This window comes from Lagopus muta, chromosome 4 (assembly GCF_023343835.1).
Source record: "Lagopus muta isolate bLagMut1 chromosome 4, bLagMut1 primary, whole genome shotgun sequence".
NCBI classification, from domain to species: Eukaryota; Metazoa; Chordata; class Aves; order Galliformes; family Phasianidae; genus Lagopus; species Lagopus muta.
In genome coordinates, this window is record NC_064436.1 from 23,512,491 (window position 1) to 23,539,809 (window position 27,319).

A 27,319-nucleotide genomic window follows, 5' to 3' on the forward strand; every position below is an offset into this window, starting at 1 on the left:
ATATTCTAGATAGAAACCAGAGAATTAACTTCCACCTGGCATTAACTGAAATAAAGCCGTAGCTTTCACTGCAATTGAAGTGATTTATATCAGCTGATTTTTTTCCATAAAAGTTTTTAGCTTTTGATGATTAGAGAAATTTGCATTTAGACAATCAGTGTTAATGGTGTTCAAGATCATCCTTGCAATACAGAGATAGGAATTCAGGCGGAGTGTAGAGATAGTGAGGTAACTGCATTTCTCTTGAGATCCAAAGTAGAGAAGTATTTCCCTGTGTTTTTCAGGAGGCACTCTATTGTGTGATATATGTAATATATTATATTTCTGAGTAATATATTAAACTTCCAAAAGAGAAAAAAAGTATTGGGTACTGGTGGGAGATGGTCAAGACATTTTTCAGTGCTATGGTACTTTTAAATAAGGAATGCTAATCAGTCTCTTTCATCATCTGGACGAGGAATATGTCACTAGAGAATATAACATTCTCTGCTGACGTGCCATTATACAACAGGGACATCTGAGAGATTCTTTGACATGGCAGTATTTCTTAACATGATTTGACCTGAGCTCAAGTCAAATTTATTGTAATCTTGCACAGCTAGTAAATCTGCCATCGACCTGTCAGTTCCATCAATTAAGCTACTTTCCCGCTTTGTCTGTCAGTAAATCCTTTATTGCTTTTGTTGATTGAGCCTGATTATTTCACCTCTGACCTTCTGTTTCTGATATAAGAAGAGTTTCTCTCTCTTTCTCTTAAAAAAAAAAAAAAAAGTTATGGTTGAAAATATGAAAAAATCTGCATATATGAGTTGTTTATATGGATTGTCCTTGATGTAATTAACCATATTTAATTCTCATGTGAATAAAGCTAAGGAAAATCTGGGAGTATCATGAATCTACAAATAATTTTATTAAAAGAATCATTAGATTTCAGTGGGAAACATTCTTTCAAGTTATACCATTACATCATGGATAATTTATTAATAAGAAAGCGTTGGGAATAATTGTTCCTACACTTATGTGTATGTATCTCCATTCTTCATTAATTCAACTAGACCATTTGTGATTATGAAGTGGCTGTACCTGTTAGGGCAGAAGTTAAACAATTAAGTAATAAACAAAGAGGTACGCATGGGAAAAATTAGGAGTAGTAGTGCAATATAGGAATGTATCAGAAAGGCCAGGTACTACCCTTATGCTGAAGATTGAAACGGAAAGGTCAATACTTCAATATTCTCTGTGACTCATCAGATACACTACTGTCAGCACTTTACTAATGTGCATATGAGTTTTCTCTCCAAGATTTTGTTCTCTCAGACTTTATCTTCTGTTGCTTTCACAAAGTTGCAGAAGACAGGGCATTTTAAGGTTGGCAATAATAAGGGAATTTTGGAGGGAAACTTGAAGAGATTTTACCCATCTGCACAATGCATCAGGTGTTTCTGATCGCTGCGTGGTTTTGAATTTTTTTTTTGTAGGAGAAGTCAAGATGTTTTGCTATGTTCTTTATGCAAGTACATTTGATGAAACCTATGCCTCACTTTATATGCTGTTTAAATTCATACATATGATTAAATTTTGTATATGTTAAGCAAAACTACCTGCATTGTTAGAGAAAAGAGAAAGGACAAGGAGGAGAGGTATCTCTGTCCTGCTAAAGCTACATGACATATAAGATATGTCATATATGGGATAGATATCTCAATTTGAAGTCACATTCCATTTATATGAAGCTTATCAGTATACAGTATATAGTATATGTGTGTGTTGTCTGGTTATCTACATATTCTCTGTGCCCATAGGCTTCAGATTTTAAATGTGACTTTGTGAAAATTTTGACACATGGAGATGTTTAAAACATTGAATGAATTAAGTGGTGTAGTCAGAGGTGCACAGAGGGGACTGTGTTCAAGAATATAATTAAAACTGAGTATGGATAGAAACGATATTTTAAAATAAAATGCTTAGTTCCAAATGAGAATGTGGTATAGGATTAATACAAAGGAAAGGAACATATCAAGGATGGCACCTTGTGAGCTTGACAAAGAAAAACAGAATATATTAAAAAAAACATTATATATAAGTATATACATATAATATACCCACTGCTCTGTATACTTTGTATATAGGCTGTGGAAATCTGATAAGTATTCTCAGCACAAGGAAAAGCATTTGATGATAAAATTGCTAAAGACAAAAAATCCCTACCAACATAATGTTTAAAAATTAGGAATTTCTATACCACTCAAATATGTAATCTGTTGGTTTTTTTTCTCTTATTACAATTTTTACCTAATTTTTATACTGTTGTATTCATATATGTAACATCAGTTTTGGTCATCAGAATAAATTAAGCTGTGTGAGTAAATTAAGTAATGTTGCTATGGGATTGCTATCCTGTACTTGCATGGGAGTATATTTTGTACTTGCATTGCTGTGTTGCATCTGCAGATGCAACATGCTGCCTGCAGATCCCATTGGCTTTAGAAGTAGCTCAAGCAACTTAAATAAAACAATCTACTTTAAGAGGCCATATGAGATGAATTTCATTATGAGGTTTCATTTTGATTATTTTTTGTTCTAAGCAATTACACATTACTTATTTTTTTTTAATAGACTTTTCCTAAGTAAATGAAGTAGAAAGTCATTTTATAGCAACACATAAGACAAATTACGTATTCATTAGAATTACAATCTGTAATACAGTTTTTGTGGGATTGTAAAAACCTTACTGGGGTTCTCAATATCATTACACTGAGCTTAACCACAGAAAGGGTGCCTGTCTGCTTCCACTTCTACTCACTGCTGCTACTTAATTGACTGACCCATCAACTGCTGTTCTTCAATTGCCGTGTCCCCTGCAGCTCCCTATTGATTTTCTGGCAAAAAAAGTTCACTGAGACAGCTGTGCTTGAATCCAGGGGGTTTTTCATTGAACTTCACATTCTGGCAGTTTATAGAGACAAGTCTGTGCTCTTCTACTGCGATGTGTGTATAAAGTATATTAAATTAATTATGGCAGTCTAGAACACTCTTTGAACTTGATATATAGTAAATATTTATCATATCAACAATAGGCAACTGCACTCCACTGGCTAAATAACAAAGATGTCAAAAAGATGAATTGGTGGATGCTCACATGTTTTTTCTTATACTTTAACCTGAAAAGAAACTCCAGATCTCAAAGCATAGGTTTAGAAAGTAGCTGAGATGGAGAATGAATTGTTGAATCAATTACGTGAAAATGTATATACTTATTTCATAAGAATAAACTGCTAGACATCTTTCATTTATTGATTTTAGCCCTAAGGTTTTATAACCAAAATGAAAACATTATTATTATTTTTACAAACCAAAATATTTCAGTTTTAAGTGAGAAACTGAAAAAGAAAATAAGGGAAATGTGTATGCTGCAACTCCAGAAGCAGATTTTCATTAATTTGTAACTTCCTTGGTAAAAGAAGCACTATATAGTATTTTGCATCTTTTTGTCAAACTGAATAATATATTTTAAGGGGGTGGAAGGGGAGACGTTTCAAGCATGTTTTAATTTTATCAGTGTATTAATTCCCTTCAGTGGAAAGGTAAATACCTAGACTTCGCCCTGTAGTTAGCCCTGTGTGTTCATGCCTATCCCTGTGTGCACCAGTGCTTATGTATATGAAGAAGGCCAGATGAGGGCTGGGCTTATCCAGCTTGCACACATGAACCAATTTGTTCCTTGTCAATCCAGGAGTCCACTTTTTCTAAGTTCCCAGCATTCATCCAGCTCTCCACCAGGCTGCAGAAAATCTCTGGCTGCCTTCTCATCAAGGCTTTATTCCAGGCAGCACTGGTGCTTGTGCTGTGGCTTTTATCCTGGTATAAAATCACTTGTACGTCTGGGCCTTTTGATCAATACAGAGTGTGAGAAGGGGCTTCAGAGTTACTGATTGAGGGCAACCCGGATTAAATTAAATCAGGACACATTCAATTAGGGTTAGCAGAGACATTAGAGGGGAGCACAGCATGAAGAAGAGCAGCGGGATTGTGACAACAACACACTGCTGCTGACATCTAAAAGGAGCTGTGAGTGGTATTCGTGTCTGCCTCTATAAATACAGTTTATTGACACCTGGTCTGTTTCTGGCACATGTATGGATACTGAGGTAGAATAATTGCATATAAAAACAGCTATGAATTTATTGTTAGTACAGTAGCAGTATGTAAAACACTTGGTTATTTCAAAGCTACAGGTTTATGGAGCCTATCAAACAATTCTTTCTTTTTCAAGCGTATAGCCCTGAGGAACATAATGGAATTACTTTATCTGAAACTGTAAAACTAATGCAGTATGTATTATTTTGAAACAAATGAGCAAAACAGAATGAAGCGTTTGTTTGAATAGAGGATGGAGGCTGGCCAAGAGTTTTTCCTCAGTGTGAGAGCATATGACAAAACTGTCCCATTGGCACTGTGAGAGTAGTTCTAGCCTGAAGGATCGCTGATCTCTCATCTACACTTAAGATTATGCACTGGCTACTATGAATTCGTATTTGGCTAAAAACAAGTCCGATGATAGACTTGTTTTAAAAATGTATTTGATTGGAATGAGAGAGAGAGAGAGAGAAATAGAATACTAACATCACAATTTTCCTCTTTTTGCTTCCTTAAATGAAATTTATCCAATATCTTAGATTGGATTAAAGGAACATAGAGCTCACAGATAATTCTGTTTCTATCTATAAAAACTCTGCTCACTCATCTCAAATGAGAATCAGAAAATCTCTTCAGCAGTTTCAAAAGGGTTTTACTAATTTGTTTAATATCATAATGCACCATTATTTATTCCCATTCACAACTATCTGTGGTCTGTCCAGCTAATTTTATAAGTTTGTATTTTGTGTGAATATTAAGAACTGTGAAACCTAAACAGTTTAGGTTTAGTTTTCAAAATGTCTGCTTTCTGACCTGTTGCAATTTCAGTTGCAGTGAGCATAGCTCTAGTTAGAGCTTGTGATATTTTAAAAACATTGCTGGGTCTTTTCTCTTTGTTCTGTTTTTTTAAAGATTTCTTTACTTTACCATTGAATATGTTAGCTAGTATTACACAACACAGGGAATAATTACAGTGTTACAAAGGATCACTAGAAGGCTGTAACACACAGCGTGCTGTACCAGTTTCTGCCAAGGGCAGCTGGCTCTGTCAAAAGTTCTTTGAAGTTTTCAAGGTTTGTTAACTAAGCCAATCTCTATGCTACAATGTGTGTACAGCCCTTGTGTGTGTGGACATTCAGAGGAACTAAGGGCCAGGCTAAAAATCCTGAGTTTTTGGACTCATTGCCTGAGTCTCATCTCCATTCCTAGGATGCTGCCAGTTCATTTTCTCAGCCCACGCTGACAGGGTGTAGTTCCCCAGCTCATGTGGTAAAGTGATCTATCAGTGGCATGCAGCAACAGGTGAGATAGGCTAATGGTGCTCCTTTAAATACTGTCTTAGTGTTCCATATCAATGAGTTTCAGCTTCATCTGTTTTCCTCTAGAGTGTATTTTCTGTATATGTTAAAGGTAAGAATCAAAATTCAAAAGAATTAGGATGACAAAAAATAATCCTCTTTCATCCTCTTTGCTTCTGATCCTTCCTTCTAGCTGCTACATAAGCTGCTACTATGAGCTGGAAAATGAGATAAGATCTATATTTTTAATATTAGCCCTGTGTACAGAACAGTCAACTCTTGGACTGTTGCTAAGATTCTCCTGAGCCTTTTGTTGCCCTGCCAGGATTACATGCTCTTGTCTTTTAAGCAACTTTTGGAAAACAATTAATGCAGAGCAGCAATAAGCTACTTCTGTCAACTCTGCAGGCAGCAGAGCGAGAGCGTTCAGGGAAGCTGTGACTTTAGAGTTTAGTTTTAGAATTTGCATTCTGCAGAGAAATGTGCAAAGTTGTTTTTGTTTAGTGCAGGGTAATTTTTAAGCAGTTCCTTAAGAGATAAGAGTTTTAGGTTAAGCGTTGATAAGATCCTTCATTGTCTGCTGAAGTTTTGATTGGAGCCATGCTGTCACACTGAAAAGAATAACAGCTCCTTTGGTGTTCGAATATTTGCACAACATGCCCAAATTAGATGAATGTTTTTCAAATTACTAGTTCAACTGACAAAAAAAAAAAAAGAGAGTGTTCCTATGTTTGAAGTGTACACTGCTTACAGCTGGAAAGCAATTTCAGTATGATAAGTCTAAGTGTGAAATGAATCTAAGTAGATTAACAAACATAGTGGAAAAGTTTTGGAGCAGGGTTGGGTTTAAATTTGTCCTGGGTACAAAATATGTGATTATGTAATTACTATAATCTGTTTCGCTGTAATTTTATTCTAAAAATTACAGCTTGACTACAACTAAGGAGCATCTTGTTTTCATTTCTTACTGCAAGTTTTTTTTACAACATTCTCCAGCCATTATACTCAGGGAAGTACTAGATTTAAAACATATGAATCCTTCATATTTCAACTTTGACATGTTTTTTTGTGAGCTGAAAGCAAGGACGTCCTTCCTGCTTTTGAAGCCTCAAGTGAGGGTTACATCATCAGATTTCTCTTGATCATCCCATTCTTTTGGTATCTGTATTTACAGTTCTATATTGGCAAGGAATGTTGAAGCTTTGAAACACAGTCGTGGCCCTGGAGTCTTCCTCACCCAGCAAATATACCTATAAGGTGCTTTTCTTTGTTGTGAGCAGGAGAAAGGCTCAATTAAAATGCATTCTTGATTGATCTTCAAAATGGAAATGTTCTTGCACTCTAGCCTTATATTAAATTTGAGCACTTGGCTCTGTTGGCCAATTTTAAGACTGAAAATTAATAATTATGACTTAGGTTATGATTGTTTAGATTATGATTGATTCACATGATAATTTAAAAAATGTATGTACCTACAGTGTTTGTTAGCACTATTGTAAAGGATTCCCTTTATGGCCTTCACTCCATTTTTGTTTTCTTTGTTGTATTTTTTTTAAGTTAGAATGCAATTGGAATTTATGCTGTGCTCTGTTACTGTTTCCTAGGCATGTCTGACAGCTGAGCTATTTGCATGACTGGAAGATTTAAAAGACTGAGGAACAAGGAGGACAGTTTGTCTCTCCACTCCGAATAAAAGTCTTTCTGACATTTTGATGTAGTACTTTAACACCTCACTAAGTGAGTGTGGAGTGGAGGCACTGACATCTGACATTACTAAGACTAAAATATTCATGCCTATTATAAATACAATATAAGCAATAGTGCTCTCTACCCACGTTCATTGCTAGGAGTTCATTTATTGCCAATGTATTAATCATGTCTTTAGTATCCTTCTCTGTACCTCCATTCACATTCCTAGAATCACAGCGAAGACTTGCAGCTTTTGAGCAAGTTTTTGTCTTTTATTGTTGTGAATGCTGGTTGTGCTGGAAAAAGAAGGGAGAAAATCTCATTTAAAATTTCCAGTATTCATTCTTTATGAAATCTCATTGAAAAAAATAGGAGAAAGAAAGGGAATACAAAATCAAATTTCTATTCTTTATTGTGATAAAATAATTATTACGATTGCTCTTTTTTCTTCCTTCCTGTACTTAAGCAAATCAGAAACTATTGTCTCTTCTCAAAATCTCTCTAAATAGTTTTAAATCTCACATTTTGCAATGATTAGATGGAGCCATTCAGCATGTTGTTGGCATATCCATCACACAAAAAGGAGTATAAAGAGGAATTGTGTCGATCTGAAGAGGACCTGATTTCTTCTAAAAGTTGTCTGATGCACATTGGATACACTGTTCCTTCTGTTCTGTGTACATTTAGTTTATCTATGGAAGAAAAGAACTATCATTTGTTCTCATCCTTTACGTTCCAACAGGTGTTAGGGAAAGCAAGTTAAAGGACCAGCTATCCTAGAGCTATGATCTTTGGTAACTCTTGTCCCACTAGTCCAATACAAATCTTCTGTTGTGAATATTTCTCTTGTGTGATAATAGTTCTTGTGCTAGTGTTGAAATGTTTTATTGTTCTGTGTGATTATGAGGAGGAGATGGAGTAAAAAGGAAGAGAGAAGGCATTTTCCATTTCTTTCTTGTGAATGTATACTTTTCGTTTAATGCCATAAACAGGCAAAGCTTGTCATCTGTGCAATCTACAATGACAAAAAAAAATTGTTTGAAATAGCACTTCAAATCCAAATAAAATACAAAATTTTTTTAATGCTATTTTGCCCAGCCTATGGTGGAGAAGAGAGAGACATTTAATTACTTTTTGGTTTGTAGGATTGCTTTTAATAAAAATGATATTTTTTCATTACTATTTTGTGGCAGCAGTTATCTGCTGGATTTGTGCAAATGTCAGGTTTCAAAATGAATTATACATGAATGACTTAGATATACCAAAGAAATGCATGAACTCAGCTGTATTTCTCATCTACTGCTTAAGATCATTTAGTACCCAAAAATTAGTTTTATCTTCTTTTTCCTTTTTAAGCATATATTGTATAATTATCATCATATAAGCATTTAAACAGTTATAAGGGAAACAAAGGAAGCTGAATTGAGTTATTTTGGAAAAGTATACTTTCCAGTTACATAGTTGACTCACAGCAAATGTTATTTGGTTTGCACAGAACTCAAAGATGCTCAATTCATAAGCATGATAAATTACTTCATACCCTTACTCCGAAAATTTCATGAAAATTAGCAGCAAGGTTTAGTATTGCAGACATCAAGGTAGACTCTAACAGAAAAATTAGGGTACAAATAACTAAATTTCATGTTGAAAATTGAGAGAACGTTAACAGTGAATAGAAATGTTAATGACTAAAAGAATACATGAATATTAACTCATACATAAGAAGGATCACGTTTTTATTGGAAAATGAAGAAAAAATTAACTCCTCAGTGGAGTCAATAATAAATATCAATAAATAAGTACCAATAAAAAAGTATCAAAATAAATGAAATTTGATACAGCTCAAGAGGCATGGCTGTATTGCAACAAAGAATTCCACACTTCTTTTGAAAGACCTTTGAATCAAAGAAATCATAAATACAAATAAATTGTACATAAACTTAATATATATATATATTCATAAGAATCATAGAAATATAAAAGCTAAATTGAAAGAACCAAGAGCATCCACTTTGTCCCCATGTCTTCTCTAGGGCTTAATTCCAAATTTAAGTGAAAAAGAGAGCATCACTTTCTCCAAGAACATTTTTTTTCACTCTCATTGTAGCTTTTGTTGTTGTTGTTGTTGTCGTTTTTTCTGTTCCAGATGTTCTTGTTTTAATATCCTGCAGTTTAACACCTCGTGTTCTAGTTATCCATATTAAACTGATTCCACTTGGTCAAACTTCCCACCAGTACAAGTAAACTGCATTTCAGCAGTTTTATTAGATATCAGAGGATCAGTAAAAAAGGTAGAAAAGCAGTTATTTCAAATTCCGTCTTTCAGGTTTTCAAAGACTAAAGCCTGGAAAAAATAGATGATTATCTGTAGGATTATTCTAACCTCATTCGAGTTAGATTTTTGTTGTTACCGTTGTGTGGGTTTGTTTTTTTTTTTTTTTAGCAGTGCAGACCTTTATGAAAAGAATTTATTTCCATGAAGTTCCAGAGTCTGGATATGATACAGTTTTTATAGATAGCATCTTTCAATGTAGAGTGATTATCTTTCTACACTCTAGCTTTAGCATTCTGGGTAATGCTTTTGGTATTTAAAGTAATTTTTTCTAAAACCAGTTTGTATTTCTCCTAGTGAAGTAGCATCTGAATACTGTAAATTAGTTAATTTTGATAACTACTAAAATGGCAACAATAGAAAGTTCTCTAATAGCTTCTCTAAGGGAGAGAGGCTCATTTTTTTTATGATCTGTGCTCTGTCAATGCAGTGGTTTCATGTTCTCCCAGCAAAACCCACTTCACTGGCCTCAATTGATGAATTGCTTATAGTGAATTTGAGATGCAAGTTTGTGACCTTCTGTAAGTGTAGCGATGATAATGCCACTAAATATTGTGTAACTTGAACACTGCTTTGAAAGCCTTAGCAGATATTAGTAATTTTTTAGAAGTTTGCTTTATTGTTTTTTTGTCAGTGTTTATATTTCAGGTAATGGTGGTTATTGCTGTTTTCTTGTTTGCTTATCTCAGTCAGTGCAAGAGAAGATTGTTTTCATGTCACAGTTTTTTTAAAATTCTTTTTGTCCTTTTTTTTCTTACAGGGTTTACTCTTCTTGATAGAATTTGCACTTTCTTGTTTATCAGTATAGATGTCTTCAGTTTCTTGTTTCTGTGAAATCACACATTGTTTCACAGGATACCTGATATGTCACATGATATTTGAACCTCAGTACTGTTCATATAGTTGCAAGGTCAAAGATGTGATTATGAAGTAGTCTCATCCCCAGGGGTGCTTACTTGGTATGCTTAACTTGAAGTGACCATGGCTCAAAACATCATTTCCCTCATTCTTGAATTGACATACAGAGCAAAGCTGAGATCCTCAAAAATATTTAAGTATCTGTTACCTTTTTTAGTTGTTTCCCTCCTGGACTGAACTTTGAGTCAAAGGAAGTCAAGTCAAAGGATGACGATTATCAGAAAATAAATTAAAGCTAGATCCAGTATATGGATGACATCCTAATCAGTCCCTCATTTGTTTTAAATAGACACGCCCACAGAGTTGGCGTGCGCATTTATATTTATGTCTTGACAGAACTTGTTATTCTTTCACATTAATGAAAACAGTTTCATGATTAACATTTTCGTACTCTTCATGCGCTGCCTATCTTGGTGTCATATTAGCGTACTCAGTAGAATTAGGAATGACCCTGCATAATATTTTATCCTTTGTTCTTTTCCAAGTATTATTTTTTCCTAAATTTCTGGCAACTTCACATATCTTTAGAGAGCTCCTTTTTTTCTGAATTTTTACAGCCCTCATGTATTTGTACATGTATTTGTGGATGATGGGAGTGGAAGGAGAGTCTGGTTCAATGACTCTCTTCCAGAAGCTTCAGAGTTATTTATTATTTTCTACAGCATGCTCATTATACTTCTTCTCTGCCTCTCTCTCCTTATTTTTGAACATTTTCCAAAATGGTGACCCTGTTGCCTTTCCTTCAGCAAAACACCCCAATTAGCCCAAGTAATGCTTGCATTTGTCTAGGCACATTATTCTTTTATTCTTCTGGGGCCACTTCTTCATATTCTAACAGTAATTACTTTGAATACACTTTTTCATTATTTTCATTAGCTCCCCATATGTACTTATAAAGATTTTCTCTTTTACTTCAATGGTATTTTTTTCCTTTTTCTCCTTATTAATTCTTAGTATGTATTTGTAAAAAGTTATTAAGACTACTTCAATAGCATTTTTTCATTACTGTGTATTAACTCCTTATTCTTATCTATTTATGCAGTATGCATCCTTTTTTTTTTTTTTTTTACTTAGTGCTCTTGCAATGCAGACTACCTTTATTCTATTCTGCATCTTTGCTTTAACTAATCATACTATACAGATTAGCATCCTATTACACTATTTTATTTAGCTCTGTCAGTACCTCAGAAAGAAATACCCCACTATTGCTGTATAACCTCTGTACATGTAATCTCTAGCCTATAGTGATTATTGTGTAATTCTATGCATGTTCAATATGCTATATTTTATTCCTCATATCTTTTCGTTCCATATGGTTCACTGTTCAGTATTTTCTGTGGTTTATATTTCTCTCTCACAATTTTACCTCTCCAAGTGTATCTTGATGAAGACTGAAATAATTTTCACATTTATCTAGTAATATTATGTCTTTGGCTAACATGCTAGCCACTTTGTGTATCTGTCTACAAATGAAGTCTTGTGTATTTTCTGCACCTTACTTTTGAAAACACTGTGATTTCACCTCATCTTTGCTTACATCGCCTCTCTCTGTACTGGTTAAGACATAATCTGGCTTTATCATTGTTAAATTAATGCTGGGCGTTTTTTCACTTGCTCTTTTGTACTCTGCTTTAAATCCAGGGATTGCTGCCTTCTACATGTGCTTGGCACTCTTGCATTCTGGGCTACAGTAGATTACCACAGTAGTTGCTGTCAGTATCTGCAGTTATGTTTTTGATTATACTGGGGTATGCATTTGTGCAAGTTTTTGTCCATGGTAATGGCTTCCTATTAATAGGAGTGTGTACCATAGAAGGGAAAGGATGTGATGCAGTGAAGTAGCCAGTGCCGGGATGTGAGCCTATCAGCAGCACATCACATGAAGCAGCAGAGCAAGCGGCAGTAATTCTGTGGGCTGGATGTTTAAAAAAACAGCCCCTACTTCCACACTCCTTTGAGGCTTGACACTGAGCCCATGGCACCTTCGTTGAGTGTTTCCCCCCAGTGGCTCTGGAAACTTGGGCTGGATTTGTGGAGGTGCTGCCACCTGTTTCATGTAACTCATTTTATTATTCAGCAGCTCCTCAGTTCAGTGTAAGAGAGCTCTTGGCTCTGCTCAAGAGAATCATTTGTGCTGTCCTGCTAGTAATGAGTGAGATATTTCAATTGTAAACACAGTGCAAACAGAGACAGATTTTTAAATTCTTGCGGGGAAATGGAGGTCCATAAGCATAATAAAAGCTATAGAACTTCTGCACTGGGCATGAATCACAGGAGGAAGTACCATACAAATATACGCATTCAGTTCTTGATCTTTTTTTCAGCCTTGTCCAACAAGACAAATACAGAGGTGCTACAGTTATTTAAGCAAATAGGAAGAACCCTTTTTCCCAGATCTTCTATATGCAATTTGAAAACAACTACATTGTGTGGTATTTCTTGAGGCATAGAAAACTCTGAAAATTGCATGAGTATGCTAATAACAGAAATATCACATTATGAAACACTATAAGGAGAAAGCAGATGAGCCAACTTCTTTATTTCTGTTGTATTAAATGTTTTCCTGGACCGTTAATTGACAGATAAAATCACAGAATTATAGAATCATTTGAGTTGAAGCGGACCCTTAAAGGTCATCTGGTCCAACTCTCCTGCAGTGAACAGGGACTCCTACAGCTCAGTCATGTTGCTCAGGGCTCTCTCCAGCCTGACCTCAAGTGACTCCAAGGATGGGGCATCCACCACTTCTATGGGCATCCTGTGTCAGTGCCTCACCATCCTTGTTGTAACCATCTCCTTCCTTATATCCAATTTAAATCCAATTTATATCCAATTTCAAACCAAAGTCTTTGGACTTTGGTTTGAAACCATTTCCCCTTCTCCTGTCACCACAGACCCTGCTAAAGATCCCCACTTTAGATATTCATATCCACTCTCAGGTCTCCCAGGAGCCTTCTGTTCTCCAGGCTGCACAGCTGTAGCTGTGTTCCATCCTTGGTATAATTTCTGTGGCCCTCCAGATGTGCTCCAACAGATCTACATCTCTCCTGTGCTGAGAACTCCACATCTGGATGCATTATTCCAGGTGAGTCCTCACCAGAGCAGAAGGGCAAGATCACCTTCCTCAGCCTGCTGACAACACTGCAAAATGAAATAGGAACTCGGAGAAGAAATAGTAAGCCACTGAATGCTTCAAAATATTAAATAAATTTATGTATAAAATTAGAACATTATGATATTAGATTAGATTATCTACACACAATTGCTTTTTGGTTGTTTTATTGATAGGAAACTATTTTCTCAATAATTTTTCTTTTAGAGTAAGAAGTGGCCAGGTCTCCTTAAATGGCTATATGGTATTTCACACATTATAAAAGACAAAGTGAATGTCTTAGAAGTAGATCTTTGTGTAAATCTCCACACCACTTGTCTTTATTATCTTCTGGTCGCGTTTTGTCTCTGTTGTTTGCTAAGCATAAGGAATGCAGATGAGGGATCCCTATATTCATGTTCTTCACAAAGTTTATGTCAAAGATTCAGTTACTCCTATTATTTCCAATAGAATAATATATGAAGGAGTATTTAGTCTCAAGAAAGTAATGAATTATATTACTACTTAATTTAATGTGACTTACATTACAGTAGAGCAATAAATCATACACATGCTTAGATTAGCTTTGAAATATTTTTATGGCCCAAATCAGGATGTAAATTGAAAAACTGACACGCCATTTTACAAATAATGATACAGCTGCAGCAAGGATGGAGATGGCTAGGGATAAAGAAGCTGTCTCATTTTCTGAGGTAATTGCACCTGTACTCCCTGCATGATTTTGACACTATAGGAATAAGGCCGCAGGAAGTGTCCTTTGGTTCTCCTCTGTCTGAGACAAAGAAAATTTAAACCTGTAGTTGCATCGTCTTTTATGAAGTAAGTTTTACGATAAAAAAAGAAATTGTTTAAATAAATTATGGATTTGTAGTTTACCAGGAAGCCTGTGGGCAGTGGCTAAGAAATATGTCGGGTCAAACAGTGCATCTCCTTTTTGCCACTCATTTTTGTGCCTGTGACTGCTCAGGTGGTTTCTTCTCTCACTGAGTGGTTCACTCACTTCTCTTTCCTCTATTTTGAGGTTTGGTAATAGATGTTAGGGTTATCACACAACATTACTGATTCATATATATTCTGATCAAGTGCAACCACAGTTTTTGCTTTAAGAAACCTGTAACTTGTATTTTTTTTCACTTTGGGAGAATTCTTTAATTCATAGCTGTCATATCCTCACTTGCTGTGAATCAGTAGAATATTAGATAAGAACATTTATTTAGTTCTTTTTTTTTTTTTTTTTTGTCCTCACAAAACTTAATAATTGAGTATGCTACCAAACATGATATGTGTGATTACTCTAGAGCTGTGAGTCATTTTTAAAGCACTAATAATGCAGATCTCTTGTAAGAGATATTAATTATAATAATTGTGTTAACAAGATATCCACGTAAAAGTAGCACATATAAAATCGTATTTGTCTTGGAGAACAGTTGAAAAGCGGATGAGAAACTCAACAAAGTTGCACTGGAAATAGTGAAGTGCCATTGCACTATACTGAAAACTATGAGAATGTAGCAATATGACACAACTTAGTATGTAATTTAGCAGATTAAATTACCTGAACAATCTCCCTTGGATCTGTTCAAACTCTGTGAGAGAACATGGCTTCTCCAGAGAGCAGTTCTTAGTGAAAACCTGATTTAATGCTCTGAATTGCCCTCTGGAGAAGATTATTGCTCTCCTTTGAATAAGCTAGGAGAATGGTTAATAATGGCAAAGTGGAAGATTCCATAATTTTAGACTAAATGTCTCTGGGCTCTTATTTCTGTAGCTCCAGACGTCTAGTTGAGGAACAGCAGAAAAAAGATTTCCCAGTGTTCAAACAGCACTTACCAAAATGTAAGATATGAGAATAGGCCTTATATTGGAGCTTCACAGAGCTCTTGGGCTAAACACGTGGAGAAGTAGATTGAAAAAGGCTGTTTGAAAGAACCCAGCAATGTACAGTGTCCTCTGAAGCCTGGTAGGGCATTCCAGGCCTCTGAATTGTCTTTCAAAGTGAGTTTCTGTGAGAGATGCAAAGGTAACACAAGCTATAAATATTATATTCCCAAAGGTGACTGCTGTTCCTGAGACCCCATCAACAGCAAGGAGAGCTCAGCTCAGTTGTTTCACAGCTGTTGCCTTGTATCTAGCAGAAGCTATAGTGCTGGTGTGGGGACTTGGTTGCTTTGCTTTAAAATTGCATGATGGCTGAGTTAATTGAAATTAAATATTTTCTGAATGTGTTTAAATTGATCTCATAGGTCATTTTCTGCTTGGCAGATGTTTGTTTGTTGTACATCTGTATGCAAGTGCACGAGTTCATTGAGCAAACCTCTGAAGTGAGTTCAATTTTCCAGGTTAGGAAAAGCTTTTGAGCTGTACTGAGTTCCCAAGCAGGAATAAGTGTCTTGAGATTGAGTTGGTTTACAGCTTTGTACAGCCTCCTAAAATAGACTGAATTTGAGCCAGCTCAACCTTCTGTTTGGGCTGCTTCTTAAATCAGAGTAATTGCATTAGAACAGCAGAGAGACGTATTATCCCTTTAGTTCTTCTATCTAATGAATTCTGGCCCAACTGTATCCACCTGACTAAAACAAACAAACAAACAAACAAACAACCCTCCCCCCCCCAAAAAAAAAGCCAAACCACACCAAGATGACAACCAAAAAAGCCAGACAGTGCACTCCTTGCACCCCCTACATATTGCAGAAAAAAAAAAAAAAAAAAAATGGAATAATAGTACTTTACCAGGAAATCTTACCTGGTTTTGGGTATTTTTTGGAGGGAGCAGGTGGGAATAGCTTTATCAAAAAATTAAAATACTGCTTATTTTTTCCTGACTGCTAAGGGTAAAGCTGTACTGCAGTTAGGCTGTATGAGGGGCAGATTCATCAGGCATATCTATTCTGCCATTAGTGTCACTGGCCTGGATCATCAGTGATGTTGTGGTTGCACAGATTTCTTATGGACAATGGTATATTTATTAGACCTTGCATATTATGCTATATTTATTAGACCTTGCATATTAATTTGAGTGCATTTTCTGCTGCTGTTCATATTATATCAGTCATGTATCTGTGAAGTTAATTAGATAAAAACCACCACTGATGAATTATTGGCATGCTGATTTGATGTAGCAATTTCTAACAGATGTTTAATGTGTTAATAGCATGTCCTATTCATTCTCTGAGAAAGGAGAAGCTGTCTGAATAACATTTGTTTAGGTTTGCATAACACAACAGAGCAGAGACACTCAAACTAGCTCATCCTGGTAGAGCAATATTTTCAGATGGCACAAGATAATTGCATACAGCTGCATGTTAGCAGATCCACCTGGGTTTTTATTACTCTGTTTCTCAGTGCAGACAATTGAACAAAGCAGAAAAGATTAAATACATTTTCCTTATATTATGTCTATATGTAAATATAAATTTTCTTGTTCAGTTAATTGAGTCTAAAGTTGAAGTATTAAGAGCAATGAAATAAGATACTCAGACATAATAATAATTGAGTGTGATGTTTCATTGTTTTATGAGGAGATACTCTGTTTTTATGCAGACGGGTATATTTGACAAGATTATTGTGACATGACTTGTCAGTTCTGTTTTGCAGCACAGAAATTTTTCTTAATTAATCAATAGTAGAAGTTTCCTATTCTCTAACAGGTGTAATCGAAATTGCTAAGACCCAGTTATAGGAATATAAAAATGCTGTAATTTATAGTTCTAACATGACCAGTGTCAGTAAAATGTTCTAGTATATTATCTGGCAGTAAATAAAGCCTGTCAAAAAAATCAGTGAAAAGAACAGTGCTTAACAAAAGACATATGCCTCATAAATTGTATGTCATGACAACTAGCAGCCATAGTAACGTATTAGAATGAAAAGGCTGAAAAAAGGAACCAGCCAGAAGGAGCTAATGGGTTATTTTTGCTAGTGATCTGACATAGACTTTTGCTGTCACAATATTATTGCATTTGTCATAAAGTGAAAGGATTTGTGCTGTGATTTTTCCAGCATACTACAGAGCTTTCAGATAGCAAAGATCAGTTCCAGATTAGTTTGTATAAAGAGTAAGTGTGCCACCTTGTCACGAATCCCTTTGTCTTGGTTGAAACCAAGTGTCCAAGCTGAAGCTTGGACGGAGTTAACTTTCTTCTTGGTAGCTGTGTGGTGCTGTGTTGTGCGTTCATGATGGGCATGCTGCTATCACACTGTTTTAGTTCTTGCTGAGCAGTGCTGCACAGAGCGGAGCTGCTTAACTTTTCGGCTCATCATACTGCTTTGCCACTGATGAGCTGGGGGATCACAAGGAGCTGGGAGAGAATAGAGCCAGGACAGCCGACTCAGACTGGCCAAAGGGATGTCCCTACTATGCAGTGTCTTATGGAACTATAAAGTAGGTGGGGAGCTGGCCAGGAGCAGGGGACTGCTGTTTGGAGTCTGACTGGGCACTGTTCAGTGGGTGTTGTAAATGACTTGCTTTGTATATTCTTTTATCATTAGTATTATTTTCCCTTCCTTTTCTGTCTTACTGAACTGCCTTTATCTCAACCCATGACATTAGTGTTTCAATTCTCCTCCCATTTGGTAGTGGGGACTGAGCGAGCAGCTGTGTGGTGCTGAGGTATGTGCCAAGTTAGCCCCCAACGTCCCCTTCTGTTTGTGTTACTCATCTGTTTTAACTCTATATATGAGTTCCTGTTTTTCAAAAATTTTATAAGAATATGCATATCCAAAAGAGACATTCCATTACTCTTGAAACACTATTTCAAATCTTAAAACGTAACACTTGAGAAGAAACACATCCTCGTGGTTTAAAAATGACAAATAGGTTAATGGTTTTCAGTGAAATTTGTAAGTTTTGCATGAATTGATAAATCAAACAACATTGAAATATCTCAATACTGATGCTGGTTTTTGGTTGGTTGGTTTTTTGTTTTGTTTTGTTTTTGCTTTTAATTAGTCCAAACGAGTTTGCTAGAAATATCTGTGTTGGAGGGAGATCTCTTCCTCAGGGTGATGAGAAAAGTCACCATCTGGAATTGCTTTCAGGAACCCCTTCCACTCTTGCCCCCTTCTTTACAAGAAAAAGACAAGCTGATTCCCCCAAAACAAGTTAGAAATTTTTTTCGAAGAATTAGCATTAAAGGTGCTAATACATTGTAGGAAGGTTTCACAGCAACAATTAATCAGGGACTTGCATGAAGCCAGATTTCTTGCCATAGAAAATATGAAGTATGGTGGCCAAAATTTTTTATGCAGAAATTGACGGGGACGTAATTAACCAAAGAGGTAAATTGTTCCTAAAACAGTTTTGAAATTGGCATCTAGAAACTACAAGTTTAGTTAGGATGGTGAGAAGTAGACAAAGCAGGAAGAGACAGTTATGTAAGTAAAGCTGCTGGAAGAAAGGTAACAGAATATGGTGGTAATTTACAGGTATTTGTGTGCTTCACTTTTCATTGTTGAGTCAGCTTTACATTTAGCATCTAAATTAAAATCTCAGTCTTTAGTAATTTCTCTAATGCAAAGAAAGAGGAAAAGGAAGCTGCGACATAAAGGCACGGGCATTCCTGCAGTAGTTATAAAAAGTTCAGTACTTGTCTGATTTTCTGGCATTTACTCTGCAGGTGGAAAAACGGCTATTGTGATTGTCTTCAATAATTAACATTTAAAAAAATTTGCATGACATTTAAGTTAAATGTGAGGCTTCACTAATCTTCATACATTCAGTTTTCTTTTGTTTCACACATGATTGTACCACACAAAGAATTCACTGCAGCCGCTCCCATTAGCAAATTGAAAGTGTGCAATTATCACATCAGTGTTCCCAAAGTTGGTATGCAAAATGGAGAAGATTGCTGCCATTTGCTAATTGCAGAGCTGCTGTCCTGTGAGAGGAGAGATGGAATAAGACCAGGAGTGATAAAGTGGGGTTGAATACCTGTGGTATGGTTTCAGGGGAGCGTTGTGTCACAATTCAAATGACAACTCTTGTGAAATTTTTAAATAAAAAATTCTTCTTTAGGAACAAGGGACATTTTTTATTTCTGTTAATTCAGAGGGGAAGAAAAATGATTGTTTCGGGTGCTTTTCAGAGATATCTGCTTCAAAAAGGGCTGTTGAAAACAACATCAAATATTATGGTTTGTTTCTGTGTTTTTTGAAGGATATTTCCTATGCTTTTGTTTCAAAGCACTTCTATGTCAGTTGGGAAAAACCAATGACAAGTGGCCAGGAATCTGAAACATTTTTAGGATATTTATCTTCTAATTTTCCACTGATAAAAAGAAGATATGTGATAAATGGAGAACTTTTCCAGTTAGAGTATTACTATGCTATATTTTGTAATGGTGGTAGATCTGTGGATGAGCCTTGCGCTTCTCAGGATTTTCAGATTAATGCTCAGAACAGAACAATTTGTCCTACTCAGATCTTTTGCCTATAGATCAGATAGGAATGTTCATTACTCTTTATAAAAGTCTATCTTGCTTCATGCTAGGTCTGATGTGTCTAATGTCATGTCTCCTATGTGCTTACTGGCACCTTCCACTAGTGTGGATACAGGCAGCCTTGCACATTTCTCCTTGCCAGAATTGAAAATCTAAATTAAAATATGCTCTCAGCAAGCAGAGCTGCAAAGGTCAATATGAGGAAGAGTAATCTCTCTGCAATTTGGGCGATATGAATGATAGCCAAAGAAACCAGCTGTGGAAAACAAGAGAAAATATAAGCAGATATTAAAAAATTGCAAAATCATATTTAAAAACTCAAAGTACAGAATGGAACCCTAAAAAGAGATTTATGATGTATCATTTATAATTCTGATCTGCAGTCTGTTATTACAATATAATCTGTGGTTCTCTTTGGGGAGCAGCAAACAGCATCTGGTAGCTCTTTGGATTCCCTCCAAACTGCTTTGAAATACGTGTGCCTGTAGGAAAGTAGAAGGAAGAGTAAGTAGCTGGTGGGCATATCAGAATGATGGGAAATTCTTTCAGGTTATTCTGATTTTTATTTGTTTCATTCTGGTAAAGTTTACAACTATGAGTGCTGAATTTGAAATGGAATTTAAGCTTTCATTTGAGGTGCTGTATTATTGTTTTGCAGCTCTCACTGCAGGTTACCCTATTCTGCATACCACAGAACTGTGCAGGATGGTTGAGCTTACCATGCAAGCTCAAGCCAGCATTGCTTGGAGCTGTCTGTTCTATGCCTTCATCTCTTTTTCCTCAGGGCCGTGATTTAGCAGAGGGCTGTTAGAGTTAGGGTAGTATGGTTAGGTTGCAGTTGGACTTGATGGTCTTTTTCAACTGGATCTATTCTATGATTCTAAACCCTATGTTTTGCCACAGCATTGTGCCTAGGTGAGTATGTCTGGGGATGAGGCAGCATGCCTGGAAAGGATTGCTGCTTCTGCCTGACTCTTGCAACTCCTGCAGCCTTACAAGTCCATAGCCAACCCTGTCTGACACAAAATCTGCACAATTTTTTGTGAGCTGTGTTCAGATAATTAAGATTGATGTGAATCAGTTGGTTTAGAAATACTTCAGACTAAACCATATTCAGTAACAAATGGACACCTAATAGAGGTTTCATTGGCTTTTTTTTTTTTTTTTTTTGTCCATTTAAGAACATCATTGTCTGGAAAACTTCTAGATGGTCATGAGATGTGAGATTCAGTAGGTTAGTATTTGTAATGCATGTGTATTTTCAGGAAGCATGAATGCACATCTTTTATGACAGGTACTTACAGCTCTCCAGAGGTATGTTTGCAGGTAGCAATGCCAATTTGCAATAGTCCTGCTTCCTCCAGTGCATGCCTAGCCTGATGACAGTTGCATGTTATCTACATGAGGCTGTTTGTGCCACGTGACCCCCAACGGAGCTCACTGCAGTGAGCAATTTCAAAGCCTCACATATATGCAGATTTCATCACCTCAGTATCCTACTGAACATCTTCCAGCAATAATATTCTGTTTTTCTTTTACTTTCTCCATCCCAAACATGAGTCCCATTGTTTTACTTCAATACCCAAATGTGCAGTACAGTCTATACCCCAGTCCTTACAACTGCCTTTCACATCTTTTGCCCGTTTGGTTGCCTTGCCATGCACCAGCCTGGTTGTGGACCTGGTGGATAAGGTTCCTATTGCTTCCTTTGGAATACAATATTATTATTTAATTAACCCACTGTTATAAAATGTGTTTCAGTGTCCATCCAATTTCTTTGAGTCATACTTTTATGACTTCTTATAACTATTTTCAAACAAGTTCTCTTCTTTCCTTCAGATATTTATACTTAAGCATATATAAAAGATTCGTCATCTGCCTGTGTATGATCATTTTGTAGCTGCTTTAAAAATGTGAATGTGACAAATGTGAGAAATCTAATTATATGGCTACCTAGCTATATCTCGCAAAGTCAAATTTCAGTTCCACACACTTCACACAGTTTCTTGCATTTTCTGTTCAGAAAAGATCTCCTCTCATGCTTACAGCTTTTTGTTTGTTTGTTTTAGCAGTTTATTAAATAGTTGTCTCGCTTAGTGTTTCTGATTGCTGATTACTTACCTAACTCAGTATTCTGATTTCCAAAGATGCTTATTCAGCAAGTCTGTGAGTCTGCTTTGTAAATGACCAATACTGGGGTAAGGTTCAGTCAAATGTTTATGATATGCAATTGCCATATAATGAAAATCAAAGATCCATATAAAATTCACATTGGGAAGGGTGTTTAGGCATTCTGAAGCCTTTTAGCAATTCATTTGTTCTTCAAAAATGTCATTAATCATGAACATGAAAGGAAGGACAGTTAAGCTGATTACCTTCATATGCATCTATAACAATTCCTATGCTTCAGAAATTTTTTTTTCTGGTTTTTTTTTGTAGTGAGGAAATGCAAACCCACCTTGAAAAAGTGGTTATTTGATTCTATGAAATACTGAAGGATTTTAAGTAAAAGATGTTAAGAAGGGGCTTTATGCTTAATTCTGTAATCAGTCATCTCACAAATTTATAAAGAATATTCTGATCAGCAGCATTGTTGATTAGGGTTTTTGAGTTTGTCTTTTTTTTTGTAAGGATGTGGCTAACCAAACTTGGCATTCAAGTGCAGATTTCATGAAGTTTGGCTTTAACTGTAGCACAAATAGTAGCAAAATAATTCACACTACAAAATACAATATTAAAATTCATCAGTAGCCCATTTAGGATGCTCTCAAATTAATAAATATTTTCTGCGGTTGCTGTACTATTTGCGTTCTCATAAGTAAATTCTTCTTTTTCTGTATTTTATTCTGGGATAATTTGTCTGTTAGTGTTAAGGGCAACTCGTTGAAATAGAGTTCTGCTAGCTGTAATTTGGAGTGTGCTGAACAAGGTAGTCACTTAATTATTTTTACAAAATAAAGAAAGTTGGGTGCGGTAATTGGGAATGTTTGCTTCTATTCCTTTGTAGTAAAAGTTCACTTCCTGGTAATTTGACAACAGAATGCATCTCCCCGTTTGAATCAAAGGGTTTTCATCTGGGCCTGGCTGCATGAGAATGTGTTTATTGTACTGCTTCCACAGAGGAGCAGCATTACACCTTTGCAAAGCAGTCGTTAGCGTGGTCAAAAGATTAACTTTACAAAAATAGAAGAATGCTATTTGTTGTCTCCTATTAGGGAAAGTGATAGAGAAAAATGAATCCTAGCTTGTAAGTGCAGCCCTGCTCTTGTAGGAGCAAGAAGCTTTCAGTTACATTACTCTTATAAACCACCTGTTTGGTGGTTTTGGACTGAGAAGTAGATTACTTCACTTTAATACAATGGAAGCCTATTTTTTCTTGAAAATCTATGAAGTTTATAATGACAGTCATGAGTAAAGTGATTCTATTACAGCTCTGCCTGCAGAGGATTAGCAGTAAACATTAGGTGCAACTGGATCAGTAACTTTGCCATTTGCCCACTGAATCAAGCAGAAATTGGCCTGAAACATGTCATAATGCCTTACGTGGGGCTTGTTGGGTTATTTTCCTTTTTTGAAGGTTTCTTTAAGATTTGCACATATAAATCACACCTGATTATGGTGCGCCAATTATATGACATCAATCTAAATGGAAGTTAGTAAACCTTATCTTTGACAACTTCTCTCCCCCCAAACAACTTACACTTTGTAAAATTGTATGTATGCTTATTGCACAAAAGAGCATGACACATTAAACTAATAGATAGCTATTTTTTCCCCTCCTTTCTTTCAAGCAATGCAGTTTTCTGAATGACATAATAAGAACATGTAAGTCTCCTAGCAGTCTTCACCAGATTTTTAAGTTGTTTTCTTTGTTTTAGCAATGGAAAATAGGCACAACCCTGCTTCTTTGAAAGCTAATAGTAAAATTTTAATTCAGGTTAGCTGAAGGCATTCAGATAATTTAAACAGATTAGTGGATGACATTATTATTAAACTCTCCAAAATCATTATTACAAGTATTATTTGTCTGTAAATCTCAAAGTGTTTAAAATATGAGTTTACAAAAGGGATGCTGATGCCTAAGTGTCCCTGCAGGCATCTAAATCAAGCATTTAAATGTCAATGTATTCATACCTCACCTGTCAAGTGCTGGGAAGAAAACTCCCTTGGATTTCAAGTTTCAGCTTCTACAGCTGGATAAGCCGATAATTTGCTGCTTTTCAGCATTTGCATGGGTTACAAAGTACAAGCTGAGCAGCAAGAACCTGTTTGAGTTATTGGTCTCATCTGTGAAAGCAATGCCTGTGCACGTGAATATCTGTATCCCATTACAAGGTGATATGCGGGGAATGTCCTTAAACGAGAGGATGAGAGCTGCCAGAAAAGATTGTATAAAATAGTTTTGCTTAAAATATGTTGCTGAGATATTGGAGACTGGGGCCGCACATCTTGCCATTTCTAAAGGATTTGCATTCAGGTTTTCATGCTGACTAGCTGGATAGTCCTTTTGAAGTGTCTTGTGAGCTGCTATCTTCAGAATTAAGTACTTCAATATCTTTTAAGCCAGAGAGTCATTAAGGCAGCCCTTTGGGATGGGAATCAAGCTTTCAGATTCTGTGACAATGAACATTTAAGTATTCTAAATTAGGCATTCATTATAGTAGTAACTTGAACTTGGTCCTTCCTCCTCCCGTGTGAATACCCTAATTGTGGAGCTATTGCAGTCCTTGAGTAACGAGCGTTCACAGTGATTTCAGGGAGATGAGCCCAAGGAATGGAGCATTTTATTGCCAGTGGACTGTGGGCTCCTGACAGTGGGAAGCAAATATTCAGATGCCCATTAAGCAAAGAGGTTTTAAACCTGTGCTGTTTCCTGAAGTGCGTGTTACAACCAATGAGCTACAGGGTAAAAGAGTAACTCTGTCAAAAGTGTTCTGAAAGAATTGATGCTGCTTTGCTTTCAGGAGGAAACTCAGCCTCTGTTTCAGAAAGCTTCAGTTAAATAAATGGTTTTGTCTGACAGAAGTGAGCTACCTGAGCCTGCAAGAGGTAAAGGATTTGGCTTTCTTGCTTCCACTTCTTAGTGACTAGCACAGCTACTCTCTGCTCAGCACGCTGGCTGTAGTAAACTCTTTCCCTAGGTGCCTGGTTCTCCTATTACATCATTAAAGTGTCATGGTACAATGTATAGACACACATTTGTAGCCTTGTCTAAAAATATAGGCATATTGAGCAATAGGTTTGATTTGAAGAAAAATTACGCATTATTTAAAATAAACTTAGTTTTGAAATGCTATGTATTAAAAAAAAAGAACTCTGTATACTTTGCCTACCATTAAAACTAGCAAATAGTTAAGTGAAGAAATGATAATTGCAAGTGATTTGTATGTCATAAGTGTATGCTGCTTTGTAAAAATGATTGCAGTTCTAGTGCCAAATGTTTTTAAATCTCTAATTAGTTTTTAATATTTTTGACAGGAGGCTCCTTTTCTGAGTTTTAACAATTAATATTGTAATAGAGCAATCTAGGACTTCCATGATTTAACTTGAACAGTTTATACTCTATTACATTGTAGAATTTTGCACTCAATTACTGTAGGTAGAACTGATGAAATGTCTATTAAGTTTGTTCAACATATCTCAACGTGATTTTCAGTTTTAAGTGGTTTACAGCACTTAAGCATTAGTCATGGTGGCTGGCATATCTAACATCAATTGTGTGAATCAGGTTGAGTAGGTAAGGCATATTTTTATGCAAAATACATACTTCAGAAACCTAAACTAGGGAAAATAGTGTTTTGCTCATTTGCAAGTGTTCCAGTGCCTCACCACTGTTGTTGTAAAAACTTATTTCTTATATCCAGTCTACATCTCCTCTCTCTTAGTTTGAAACCATTTCTCCTTGTCAATCACAAGAGACCTTGCTAAAGATTCTGTCCCCTTCCTTCTTATATCCCCCCTTTAGATACTGAAAGGCTGCTCTCATCTCTCCCCAGAGCGTTCTCTTCTCCAGGCTGCATGGCTCCAGCTCTCTTAGAGTGTCCTTGTATGGAAAGTGTTCCATCCCATTTACAAAGGAAAAACATCACAGCAAAGAGAATTTGGGAGTGGGAAGAATGTAAATATGAAACATGATCAAGTCCAGCTAGTGACAGCAGCACTGCACTAGGTGAGGTATTTGGAAACAGGAGAGTGGAAGTGGGATGGAGTACAGATGAGAGGAGAGACAGATGATTTTGTGGAGTTAGAATTTCACCCATGTTGTCAGAGATTAAATGTGGAGATCTTTCAAAGGAATCCCCTTTTCTCCATGTCACAAGATATGATTTTTAAAAAGTCAGTAAGCGCTGAAGGTCATTTATGTTCCAGACAGTATCAAAGACTGTGTTTAAGTTCCATGATAAAGTCGCCTTCCCTAGAGTAGAGCAACAGTGGGAAAAAAAAAAAAAGGAAAAGATGGGAGACAAATTATTTAACTTGATGAAATTTATCATCAGTCCCACTGGTCCTGCTCTTGTCTTTGGAGTCTGTTAGGAACTGTTAGGATTCAAGTATAAATTCAAATGCATGGATGGTGCCTTTTTGGCTGATAAATTATTTGATTGCAGATTAGACTGTAAAATTACTTGTATGACAGAGACACAGCTCCAAATATCTCTCTTTTAGCATGAATTTTAATTTGATAGCAATGTCTATTTTCTCATTTGGTTTAGGAGCAGCAATGTACACTTGAAATTGATTATTTTGAATGTTAATGTTGTGTGAATCTTGAAATAGTTTAAAATAGGAAATGGCTGTGGATGACTTCATCTTTCTTCTTCATTTGAGAATGCCCATTCCCATGAGTTTTATCAGATATGTAAGGAATGCCTTAAGAAATCTATGCTGCCATCACCTGGAAGCAAAATTGCATACTTTCTTGCTGTTAGAAAGTTTGTGGGATTTGGAGCATTTCCTCTTTCTTCTCTCACCAAGTTTAAGGAATTAAGTTTTTAGTTTTTATTTGTTGTGTATCTGAAGTCATAGCTGAGAAGGCAGTTATTCTGGATGACTTCTTTGATTCAGTTTTTACTACAAAGATTGCCTCTTGAAAATCTCAGAGATTTTTCTCTTCTCTGGAAGTAAGAGGGTGAGTCTGGGTAATGGAAGACTTACCCTTGTTTGAGAAGATGATCAGAGAATGTCTAGCCAAAATCAACACACACAAATACATGGGCCCGAATGGGATGTACCCATGTGTGCTGAGGGAGCTGGCAGAGGTGTCTGCTGAACTACTCTATCGTCTTTGAAAGGTTCTGGCAAATGGGAAAGGCGTCTGAGGACTGGAGGATAGCCAGTGTCGCTCCAGTCTTCAAAAAGGGCAACAGGCAGGACCCAGGAAACTACAGGCTAGTCA

At 36.1% G+C, this 27,319-nt stretch overlaps 1 protein-coding gene across 6 annotated transcripts in view; it reads left to right on the forward strand.

The window, feature by feature from the left end:
• The window catches only part of GALNTL6 (polypeptide N-acetylgalactosaminyltransferase like 6), a 487,138-nt gene that overhangs the window by 92,462 nt on the left and 367,357 nt on the right, over positions 1-27,319 (forward strand). Inside the window, exon 1 of one of the 6 annotated variants that reach the window (XM_048943581.1) lies at positions 5,413-5,439. The exons of the other annotated variants lie outside the window; for them this stretch is intronic. Coding sequence (XP_048799538.1) covers positions 5,428-5,439 — 12 coding nt within the window. The 5' untranslated portion in view covers positions 5,413-5,427. Of the gene's footprint in view, positions 1-5,412; positions 5,440-27,319 lie in introns of those variants that run through there. 6 annotated transcript variants of the gene reach the window in all.